This window comes from Podarcis vaucheri, assembly GCF_965113315.1.
Source record: "Podarcis vaucheri genome assembly, chromosome: 5".
NCBI lineage: Eukaryota > Metazoa > Chordata > Lepidosauria > Squamata > Lacertidae > Podarcis > Podarcis vaucheri.
The window spans coordinates 102,184,152-102,197,057 of NC_138763.1; the positions used below are offsets into that span (position 1 = coordinate 102,184,152).

At 42.5% G+C, this 12,906-nt stretch overlaps 1 protein-coding gene across 1 annotated transcript in view; it reads right to left on the minus strand.

Moving 5' to 3' along the window:
- Positions 1 to 5,397: 5,397 nt before the first annotated feature.
- SHISAL1 (shisa like 1) overlaps positions 5,398 to 12,906 on the minus strand; it is a gene marked incomplete at its 3' end in the record, with an annotated part of 176,696 nt that continues 169,187 nt past the window's right edge. The window contains exon 7 of the mRNA XM_082223332.1: positions 5,398 to 5,716. Coding sequence (XP_082079458.1) covers position 5,716 — 1 coding nt within the window. The remainder of the gene's footprint in view (positions 5,717 to 12,906) is intronic.

Consider the following 12,906-nt stretch of genomic DNA (forward strand, 5'->3'; position numbering starts at 1 on the left):
AGAATCCCCCTGGCATTTGGTCTCTTCAGAGATTTAAAAAACTTTTATTTCTGAAGACAGAGGTTGCTGTCTCTAGTTGCTATCTTTTGCTCTAGGGATGAAAACCAGAATGATTTTTCCTCCACTCAAGAACTCCTCAGAGACCGCTTGCTGCTGCTTTTCAGTAACACCATGAGATGTTTGCTAGATCTTAGCGCTTAGCTGTTGACTCATTGGTTCAAACGAATGCAGTTATTTAAGGCGGCGATGATGCATTTTTTTAAAAAAAATAAAATCTGATTAAGAATAACTTTCGATTTAGAGTTCTCTCCCCCCCTTTAGTTACATTATTTTTAAACTGAAGGGTTTATTTCAGAGTGCCTGTGAGGGGCTCACATGGTGGAATTGCTTCCCTGTGGGAAAAAAGCAAACCTCTCTGAACCCAGGAAACTAGCCTATGAAGCAGAAGACAATGTGAAATCTCTTCTCTGCACAGTTTTCTCTGCACAGGAATTTAAATACTAGATATGGAAAAACAATCCTTCAACATAAGCGCTGGAACCCAGTTTTACTCATTTGTTTGTGTGACATCTCATGGATGCCAACGGAATATATATCTCCAGCATGTGACCGTTAGCACTTAGAAGGGCACCTAAGTCCCCTTTATTCAAAGCACCATTCCTTAATGGTGTATAGTATTGATGTTGATTATGCAAGAGGTTTTTTATTCTCTTGCTTATCATTAAACTTGATCAGATCTTTCTGGCTTTTCTTTTTTTTTACATATTAGAGGGAGGGAGGCAGGCAATTAGTTTACAATCTACACTTCAGCTGTTCAGTTTTCAAAACACTTCCCTTGGAATCGGTGAGTTAGAGTCAGTGAATAAATCAACAATTACAGCTTTGAATTTTTAAACATGGAATAACAAGAGGATTCTAACTAACTAGGTATCTCCATGGAGTAGATCTACTGAAATGTGAACCACAAACACGTGCCAGGAAGTGGATCTATTGTAGCTGTCCTCTGAAATTTGGATTTCGAGTCCCATGTGACATTGGAGCTTTTGATATATTTTTTTTATTGATGGTTACTCTGAAACATTACAAACAGCAAATGATGTGGGATGATGATCCACTTATGGGACTACAACACTGAATTTAAGGCCAGGTTAACTGTTAGTCTCAGTCAGATCCAACATTCAGCTAAAATAAAGAGCTTTTTTGTTTTATTATCACTGAACATTGGCAAACTGTTCTATTACAATATGGTTTTTATCAACATATGCAAATATTTTAGGCAATATGAAAATCTCAACCAGTTAGTATCTACCAAATATCAATCTATTCCTTATGGAGGGTCAGAAAACACATTTCATTTACAACGTTCACAAACTAGAAGCATAAAACTGCTCATTAGAAACACACAATTCCCAAAGGGAAATAAACCCTTTACAAAATACAGTGAGTCACACAAACCATTATCTAATACAAATTCCTTCAGAAACACAAGCTTTTTACAAAGATCTCTGTGACAATTTCAACATCACAATGAAAGTAGATATTTTTTTATAAAAAACAAAACAAAACAAAACTCCATGTACAGTTTAGGATTAGTTTGGAAGAAATCCAGATGAATGAATATGTACAGAAAGAAACTTGGTTCAATGTAATCTGTAAGGTAAATTATATTTGCTGAAAACACTGCTTAAATTGAAATGTAATATTGCCTGGTGAATGAAATCTTAATCTTTTTCTCTCTTTATAGTCTGATTAGGCTTCATTCTTATATCTGTGTGAACTCATACTATAAAAAAAACATTTAAAATATGCAATTCCAATTCTGTGACCTGCACAAATTATACAATCTCCTGAATACTTTATATCATTTATTCCATTTCACATACTGGGTTATGGTTTTCCTAGAACTGGGATGTGGTAATAACCTTGGCAGAGTCCTGAAGCCCACCACCTCAAACAGTCTTATTCAGCCAATCCTCCGGCTTCTGAGATTTCAGCAGTTATAACCCGTGTGTTGTCAAGCATCTCTTCTCAGCCATAAGTGTCCTCGACCCCGACCCCAGTTGCCAACCATGTGCAGTGGGGGCAAGGAAATTCACTACATGAAGGGCCTGATCCACGCAGCACAACATGGCTGGGGAGGTAGGAGGCTTGTGAAATTTGGCACAGGGGGACAATCCCAGTGGAGAATGGTTTTAACCCAGTGTATAGAAGCTTGGAGTGGCATTTTCTGTGTTCTACTCTCTTAGTGGTTCCATTCTAATGCTGATCCAAATGAAAAGTGGTGACTTGGGAGTTTACTGGAGAAAATATGTTGTTTAACAAGGATAGTTCAGAGACCCAGTTTAAGTCAGCAGTGCACCTTCACTGTGGTAGCTCACTGCAGCCTTATTAAGACCTGGCGGAACATGTCCTTGGATGTGAAAGAGGATGCCATCTGCATCTAAGGCAACTGCAGCTACACAGCCTGCTAGAGCAAAGTACAGCCAACTGCTTTGCTCAGTTTGACGTGTTCCAGGAGAATGAATACAAGAAGACTGCTTTGGAGTGGGCAACACCTAAATCAATTCAAAAAGAGAATATGTTCCAACTTAAATTAAACCTGAATTCTGAAGAAGCATTAACTGACAAATGGTAACTTTGTGTCCATCAATGCCATCAGAATTTGCATCCCGACAACACTGTACAGTCATACCTCAGGATAAATACGCTTCAGGTTGAACACTTTCGGGTTGCGCTCCACGGTGACCTGGAAGTAACGGAGCATGTTACTTCTGGGTTTCGCCTCTCGTGCATGTGCAGATGGTCAAAATGACGTCATGCACATGCACGGAAGCGGCGAAATGTGACCTGCGCACGTGCCTCTTGCGTTCCGTTCGGGATGCGAATGGGGCTCCGGAACAGATCCTGTTCACATCTCGAGATACCACTGTATTGTATCCCACCAGAGGCTTGATAGACCCTATGTTTTGGTGTCTAGGTCTACAAATGTGGGGTCAAGAGGGAATTATCGATAATACATGACTGAATTTGTCATGGTAGATTGTGTGTAGCTGAGGGCTGCCCTTCTGTATAGCAATGAGATGCTATGCTGTGTTAATACTATGCACGTTGTGACAGATCCATTGAAAGGCTAAGCGGCTGCTGTGGTTCTGAAGACTGCGGAACTGCTCCTTCCCTCAGAATCCGAGGGCAAAGAACAGCAGGGTACCTGACCTTCTAACACAACCTTTGCCAACCTTCTGCCCTCTGGGTGTTTTGGGCCACAACTCCCATCACCTGTCACTTCTGCATGACAAAATCCCCTCTTCTACCCATCAGTTAAAGGTATACATGTTTATTCTCCTCTGCACAGGATTATAGTGGGTAGACAGGATTTCTGATGGGATGAGAAGTGGAAGAAGTACGGTAGATTTGCTCCAAAACCAGAGGTATATCATCTTCACAGCAAAGAAGATAAACAGAATATCAAGGCAAACCTGGGCACAGAATTCCCTCCCCCAGTAGATTTTGCTCTTGACTACACAATGCTGCATATCCGAATGCTTAAAATATTAATGCCTTTTTGAGAGAGTATTTTCCATTCTTATCCCACACCTTCAGATGTATTGGGGGAAACCCTTTCTACAAAACAGAAAGCTCAGAGGCAGTGGTGATTTGAAGACCTTTGTCAACTCTACCCATCGGAACGCTACATCGATGGCTGTGGAAATAAAACATCCAGTCTGAAAGCCTGCAAACTCCAAGGACCTGCAAACTCAGGCCCCCTTAAGAGTTGGCTGACTGTGAAGGGAACATGGCTCATGTCTGAGCTGCTACATGTCTAGGGCAACAGCAGACGCGGTGCCCCTAGGAAAGCTGGAGGAACTGTGCTCTCTTCCTGTATCATATGCTTCCCTAGGAGACGTCCTGTCAAGAGAAAAACAGGAACCAGCTCACTCTTTGATGTTCTTGCTGTATTCGGAAGAGGCCCCCATGGTGCTCGGGTTGGACTAGTTGAGCAATTGACAGCATACACTGCATGTATAAGGTTCTGGGTTCAATCCCTGTACTGCAGTGATTGGCTGAGCTGCCTGAATACTGGGTTGGCAGAAAGGCATTGGAAATGTGGAACAGATGTCATATGGGCCATAGCTATGGGGAAGTGGGAATTCAGGATGGGGCTTGGAGAGGGAGGGGTCTAGGGGAATGCCAGAAGGAGGTGCTTACGAGCGGAAAGAGGCAGAGAGGAACAGTCAACGTGGCTAGGAGCATCAGAGGTGAGGAATCAGAAATGGACTGGAAATAATCAGCCAAATCTTGGGCTGCTAGCCTCTGGTCTCCAGTTAAAGGCTGTTGGGTAGCTATGTTGGATATGCTCTTGCATGGAGCTTGATACGCCATACTAGGTAGCCCACTATTCTGATGAAGCATAAGGCAGTTTTCTAAATATTGTATCCTGGACTAACCAATATTACAAAGATGTTGTTTGTGGACTTTTCCAGTTGTGTGCACGACCGCTGGTTATGCAACCTCCTCCTTCTGTCCGCTATATTTCTGCAGGTAAACAACCGATATTTCCCTCCCAAATATAAAAGCACAAAGTGAAATGCTTTCCTTTTGAAAAGGCATCTCCAGAGAAGACCTAATAATAATAATTGAGCAAACAGAGAGTGTTTTCCTGATACTGAATTGTCAACTAGCAACAGTGTGTGCTTTGCTGTACGTTAAGTCATGGTGCCTAATGGAGTTTTGTAAGAATGACCTATAAAACATTGCCATAGCTTCACATTATATCCCCTTCCATTAAACACGCAAGATGCTTCAGAATGCACAATATCTGACCATTGCCACACTCCTTAGCAAGAGCATCTCGGCTGTCCTGGTTTGGAAGGCTGTCATCAAGTTTCTGAGGGGGAGGTAATTCCTAAGGCCAGTTAAGGGGCAAATAGTACCTTAAAAACAAAGGAATTGGACTATGAACCTCATTTATCAGAGGGCAACAACTATTTTATTGCTTTAAATTATTACAAGTGGTGCTATTTGTCTTAGATTCTCTTCCCCCCACTTGGGGTCAAGAAGAAAGAGGTTGTGCCTTCCCCTTAATTCCTCATCTGAACAGGCGATAGAGGCCACTTGGTGTGCTCAGGAACATGACATTGATGCTTGACATCTTGTCATGGAGAAAAATGGTAAGATTACATAATCTAAAACGACTGCTGTCCTTTCTTCTGGCTCCGAAAAAGGGCTCATGTGTGTGTGTGTGGGGGGGGGATAAGAGAAAATAATTCAAACTGAACTATATCTACCATATTGTGACAACACTCACTAGAGAACTTTGGAAAAAAGCCGCATTCATTATTTTGACGCTTAAGAGTCGGCTCAAATACCAATTTAATGGATGGGGGAGGCAAATATGCCTATTCTCAGCTTGGATTTCCACTACAGCAACTTGTTTTTCACTTCAATAAGCATCCCCCGCAATAGCTTTGTCTCTCCCCAATAAGCAAAGTTCTTCACAGGTATTGCTTGCATGCCATTTTCTCACAGCCATTTCTCCTTATCACCCACTTGACACAGTGATGGTTCTCTCCAGGCAAGTAGACTACACGCCATCTCTTGGTTGGGCCATTTTCCTTCATCATTCACTCAGATTTCTTCCCCCTTCCGGGACTGAAGTTGCTGCTCTTCTTGGATATAATCTTACCTCTCCCATCTTGAGGCACATCAAAATATTTTTCTGGAAAATATATACATATATAGCAAACACATCATTGCCAGAATAATTTACATCCAAAATGCTTAAGAGAAAAAACAGAACAAAACCCAAAACTCAGATTTTTTTTCAAAGCATATTTCAAAATGTATGTTTTCCACATGCCTAGACACACTAACAAAACTGAATTCTGGAACTACAGTTCCCATTACTGAATGAATGTCAGTACACCTATTGTGCTCCTTCCTGTGCAAATTATAGTTGCTATACTGACATGCACTCAGCCATAAAGTTAATTACACCAGAACTCTACTGTTTGTACAGCTGTACAGGCACAGATCACCATGATCTTAATAAACTTATGCTTGCTGCCTGCTGGGAATGCAAAAATGGTGGGTAGCACACGGCTCTTGGATTTTGTTCAGCTTGGTGCATAACAAGATCTGCAAGTCACAACTATTTCACTTGAAAGTGACACTTTATGACATTTTGGTAACATTAACAGCTGTTTATATTATCCTCTTGGTGAGGAAACAGTGCTGAATATCTGAGGACAAATAAATGGTGCTACATCCTCTGAAGGTGCACTTCTATCCATATTTACATGGAAACAAAGCACATTAAACTCAGCAGGTATTACTTCTGCATAAATATACAGAGGATTCGGCTGCAGAAGACAGAGCCTTAGCATGGGGCATTTACCTCCCCTGTTCTACTTGTTCTCGCAACACCCCACCCAAGTAAAATGTTTAAGTAGCAATAAACTCAGCCAGACAAAAGGTACTAGGGATGTAGCAAAATGACAATAACACGTTCAGCTTAATTCATATTGCAAAACTAAGTAAATATTTATTGCAAAAAGCAAACACAATAAAACAAATTGAAAAAAAAAACATAACAGACGGTTCTCCCAAAATTCAGATTTAGTATGAGACAGAACTGAAGCAGCTACCCAGTTTGTGTTCTCATACAGTATGCATTGTAAAGGTAAAGGTAAAGGGACCCCTGACCATTAGGTCTAATCGTGACCGACTCTTGGGTTGTGGTGCTCATCTCGCTTTATTGGCCAAGGGAGCCAGCATACAGCTTCTGGGTCATGTGGCCAGCAGGACTAAGCCGCTTCTGGCGAACCAGAGCAGCGCACGGAAACACCCACCAGAGCGGTACCTATTTATCTACTTGCACTTTGACATGCTTTTGAAGTGCTAGGTTGGCAGGAGCTGGGACCAAGCAACGGGAGCTCACCCCCGTCGCGGGGATTCGAACCACCGACCTTCTGATCAGCAAGTCCTAGGTTCTGTGGTTTAACCCACAGCGCCATTGTACTGTACTGTAAAGTAATTGATGTTGCTGTGAAATCCCGAGTCCCAGTGGCCAGCTTTCAGCACTATATCGTGGACAGCTCCATGGCTCTTCAGGCCTGTCCAGCTAAAGATGACCTCTGACTAAAGACTGTTAAGGGGGAGGAGAGCCATTGTGCTGTGCCAGTAGGGGTCCAATTGCCACTCGACCATGAATGTCATTGGGTGAGCCTGGGCAAGTCACTATCTCTCAACCTAATCTACCTTGTAGCAAGGATAAAATCAGGGGAATAACTATGTGTCCTGTCTTGTAAACTGCACCCCTTCCAAACAGCTCATGGGCATAAAGGTTGCCAGCTCCTGTTCTAACATAATGACATTTTAGAAGGTGAGATAGGGAGCAAAATAATTGTTTTCTTCACCTGAAATACAAAACCATAGGACAAACGTCTGCTACAGATTGAAAATATGAAAGTGTAGCAAGATTGAAGGGAAATGAAATGGGAAATGAATACTAGGAGAACTAGTAAATCCAGGAAGCTTATCATTTGTCTGAAGTCATTACAGTTTGGAAATAAGAGCTGGTTCCCACCCCCCAATTTCTTAGACAGTATAGGCTGGCAATGAGTTTAGCATTCTGTTGACAGGGAAAGTGTTTTGCTGTAGAAATATAAATGATTTTATAGGAACTATCAATCACATCCCCTCAATGTGGGATAAATTATTCAGGTCCCATCAAAATGATTGGCTTTTGGGAGTGAGGATCAGGCAGGGGCTCAGCTCCCTGAAGAAGCAGGCAGAGTTTACGATGGGGGTGAGCAGACGCCTTGCTTGTCGGATCTACTTTGGTTTTTTTCCTGGAACCAAAAAACCTACCAACCAGAGCCAGGTGCAAAAGGCAATTAAAAAGCAGGGTGACTCTGACCATAATCTGAACTTCACAGTTTCTTTTCTTAGTACCAGAATGAAGCTGAGCCCACAATGCTCTCATACACTCATTTCATAGAATCAAAGAATCATAGAGTTGGAAGAGACCACAAGGGCCATCGAATCCAACCCCCTGCCAAGCAGGAAACACCATCAGAGCACTCCTGACATATGGTTGTCAAGCCTCTGCTTAAAGACCTCCAAAGTAGGAGACTCCACTTCACTCCTTGGCAGCAAAGTCCACTGTCAAACAGCTCTTATTGTCAGGAAGTTCTTCCTAATGTTTAGGTGGAATCTTCTTTCTTGTAGTTTGGATCCATTGCTCCGTGTCCGCTTCTCTGGAGCAGCAGAAAACAACCTTTCTCCCTCCTCTATGTGACATCCTTTTATATATTTGAACGTGGCTATCATATCACCCCTTAACCTCCTCTTCTCCAGGCTAACACTCCCTGGCTAATCCAAGATGTCTTCAACTCAGCAGCCTAATTTGAGGGTGTGTGTGTGTGTGTGTGTGTTCTCTTCTGCTACTACAATTGTTAACCACAGGGAATTTGAAACCCTGGCCAATCTAAGAAGAGCCAGACGGATCAGAGTAATGACCAGCATCCTATTCTTGCAGGTGCCTGTGGGAAGCCCAAAAGCAGGACCCAAGCGCAGCTGCACTCTCCTCTTTTAAGGCCTTCCAAGGTGGTGGGCATCACTGCCTCTTGTCGGAGCAAATCTCACAGTTTTAACTATGTGATGTGTGCAGAAGTACTTTCTTGTGGATGTCCTAACATTTCAGCTTCGCTGGATGTCCCTGAGTTCTAGCGTTATCTCTATCCACTTTCTCCACACATGCATAGCTTTATACTCATCTAGCATAGCTCCTCTTACCCCTCTGACTCACTACAAGTGCAGCTCTGTGGCGGGGGAAAAAGTCAACAGACTGGCCTTCAAAGCACGTTTCCCTGGCCTTGCTAACCATGAAGAATGGGGTCCTGATCTTGAATATTCGTCATATATTCCTGATGTATCATCCTGGCAATGGTCGAAACCTAGCTAATGTTAGGCACCAAAGAGTCCTGGGTAAACCAGTGGAGCAAATTAGTCACAACTAACGGGGCTCTCATTGACTTTAATGAGATACATGGTGCAATCCCCAACACGCTTCCTCAAGAGCAAGAACCATTGCATTCTGTAGAGCTTACTAGTGCCTACTAACTATGCTTAGGAATGCAACAATTGTCATGACTAACTTCAGCTGAACTGGAGCCCATATACTTATTCTAAGAGCTTTCTTGAACACTGATTACGCTTGACTCTTCAATAAGACAGATGCACACACTGGGAACACAGTGGCCACCATGTCAGCTTGATGAAAGGAACTGGATGTTCTGTGTTGCTTTTCCATATTTCACTCATAATGAATCCCACAGCATGTGTGATGTGGTTTAATGTGCCGTGTTTCCCCCATATCACTGGCTGCCAGGGACAGAGAGATGCAAAGCATGGTGACATCACACACTGCTTCACTTGGTGTGCACAGCATGAGGATGAGAGAGCAAAGGGACACTCAATATTTAGTTCCGTCCTCAATGGCAAATTCTACTAGTGGGAAATTTTGCAAGCTCGTTGTTCATAATCCTTTTACAGCAATGAATTTTGGCGCAAATAATGGCTTGGACTGTTCTAATGATAGGAATAATGTTGAGTCAGCAAGATGACTGCAGTGGCTCCTCCTGTTATCACAACCTCTGGGGGAAGTGCAACATGCTTAAAAGCTGATCAATGTAATCAACCTATCATTTCCATTCATTTTTGACCCTTGGTTCATCCCGAGAGAAAGCAGAGCTTGTTTTGGGCTCGGCCAGTAAAGCGAGATGAGCGAGCAACCCCCGAGTCATCCGCAACTGGACCTAACAGTCAGGGGTCCCTTTACCTTTACCAAATTATTATGGCCCCATGTTGCTTTCTCTAGTGGCCTATGTGCAAATCCAGAAGACCAAGGGATCACACAACCACAACTGGAAGTGGGAAAAGGATGCAGCTCAACGTAGAGCTTTGCGTGCAGAAGGAATGAGATTCAATACCCAGCATCTTCAGATTGGGCTGGGAATGTGTCCTGCCTGAATCTCTGGAAGGCGGCTGCCAGCGAGTGTAGCCAACCCTCAGCTGGATGGCCCAATAGTTTGACTTGTGCCTGGATTGTATCACATCAAATTACAGCTATGTGCTCACTTGACTGTATTAACCCCCACAAACCTTACACGTTGAAAATGAACATGTCAAAGAGAGGTCTAGACTAGAACCCTTGACCCCAATGTCTAGCTTTTATAAGGAGAATTTATTATTATTAGTACGGAGGGGCATTCATTGATGCGAACATGCAGTGGAAGGTGGTGCAGCCCAGAAAGATTTCTAATCTAAGTGAGGCATAAGTCTTTGATGTGACAGGATGTCAGCTCTCGAGGCAAATAATGTGTTGGCATTGTGTTTAGTAAATAGGGTTTTCTGTCATAGGAGACCTCGGGATGTTATTAAACTAAAACAAATTAAGAACAAATAATTATCCACTGGTCCTGCTTAGCAATGAAGATTATTACAGATTTTCAAAATGTGTTCATCAAAAAGAACCTGTTAAAACAGGTGTTCTTTTAGCGTTTTTGGAGTGCTTTTATGCCAGATTTTGAGTTCGCACTGAGAAACCAATTAAACCAGAACAGAGTGTGCTCACAAAATACTAGAGGCTTTAAGAGAGCATGCTGTCAAGCATGGGTGTGCAAAAAAGCCTTCTTTTGGACTCTTACCTGGTATGCTCATTAAGGCAGGCAGGTATCAAAACCAGGCTTAAATGTTAGTCAAGGAAAACTACCGCCAGCTACCCCAGCAGTTTCACTTGACACTGCTTCTATATCAAATCTACAATTCCTTCAAATGCACTGTGTGAAATTGTATACACCGATGGCAAACTCATTTTCTGAGTGCCTACCCTTATGTAGCCAAATCAGTACCAACCACACACAAGACAGTAGGAGGCGTCTTGGTGGCCTACCAGTTTGAAGAAGTATAATTCCGCCCCCCCCAAAAAAAACAGCCTCTAAACTGCATGCTCAGTGGGCATGGAAAACTGAAGGACTGTTGCGGGGGCAGGGGGGAGGGATGAAATGGAGGGGCTGGAAAGCTGCAAAGGAGCAAATTCCACTTGTAATAGTCCATCTTCAGTGTTCTTCAACCTTGGGTCCCCAGATGTTCTTGGACTACAACTTCTGTTGTCCCCAGCTAGTTTAGCCAATGATCAGGGATGATGGGAGCTGTGGTCCAATAATATCTGAGGACCCAAAGTTGAAGAATACAGGCATTTTTTTTTATCATAATGTTATTTACAAATGTTAGCTTTTCTAACTCTGAATTTTGGAACAAACTGCCTAGTTGAACAGTTCTCAGATTGGAGAACTGGCCCAAACTGAGGGACTTTGTTTATATAATGGATGCCAGCACCTTCATGACTATTGTGGGCTAGTTGTAAATAATCCTGAAAAAAGAGCCAGAGAAATTATAATAAAAATAATAAAATAGTAATCAAAACCCGTAGCCAAACTTATTCCATCAGAATCATGGCCAAAACACCTCTACTTCTATTCCAAGGTACTGTTCCAACCAACACAAGCATGACAGTAGCCTTCACTGTATATCATTTACAGTGATTTAACCAATGGACGGGAATGGGCGAATTCAGTTCAGATGACTACCATATCTACTACTGTGGGCAAGAAACCCGTAAGAGAAATGGAGTGGCCCTCATAGTCAACAAAAGAGTGGCGAAAGCTGTACTGGGATGCAGTCTCAAAAATGATAGAATGATCTCGATACGAATCCAAGGCAGACCTTTTAACATCACAGTAATCCAAGTTTATGCACCAACTACTGGTGCTGAAGAAACTGAAATTGACCAGTTCTATGAAGACTTACAAAACCTTATCGAAGTGACACCAAAGAAGGATGTTCTGCTCATTATAGGGGATTGGAATGCTAAAGTAGGGAATCAAGAGATAAAAGGAACAACTGGCAAGTTTGGCCTTGGAGATCAAAACGAAGCAGGGCAAAGGCTAATAGAGTTCTGTCAAGAGAACAAGCTGGTCATCACAAACACGCTTTTCCAACAACACAAGAGACGACTCTACACATGGACATCCCCAGATGGGCAACATCGAAATCAGATTGATTATATTCTCTGCAGCCAAAGATGGAGAAGCTCTATACAGTCAGCAAAAACAAGACCTGGAGCTGACTGTGGCTCAGATCATCAGCTCCTTATAGCAAAATTCAAGCTTAAACTGAAGAAAGTAGGAAAAACCACTGGACAGGTAAGATACAATCTAAACCAAATCCCTTATGAATACACAGTGGAAGTGAGGAACAGGTTTAAGGATTTAGATTTGCTGGACAGAGTGCCTGAAGAACTATGGATGGAGGCTCGCAACATTATACAGGAGGCAGCAACTAAAACCATCCCAATGAAAAAGAAATGCAAGAAAGCAAAGTGGCTGTCCAACGAGGCCTTACAAATAGCGGAGGAGAGAAGGCAAGCAAAATGCGAGGGAGAGAGTGAAAGATACAGGAAATTGAATGCAGATTTCCAAAGAACAGCAAGGAGAGACAAGAAGGCCTTCTTAAACGAGCAATGCAAAGAAATAGAGGAAAGCAACAGAATGGGAAGAACCAGAGATCTGTTCAAGAAAATTGGAAATATGAAAGGAACATTTCGTACAAAGATTACCATAATAAAGGACAAAAGTGGTAAAGATCTAACTGAAGCAGAAGACATCAAGAAGAGGTGGCAAGAATACACAGAGGAATTATACCAGAAAGATATGGATGTCTCATACACCCCAGGTAGTGTGGTTGCTGACCTTGAGCCAGACATCCTGGAGAGTGAAGTCAAATGGGCCTTAGAAAGCACTGCAAATAACAAGGCCAGTGGAAGTGATGGTATTCCAGCTGAAC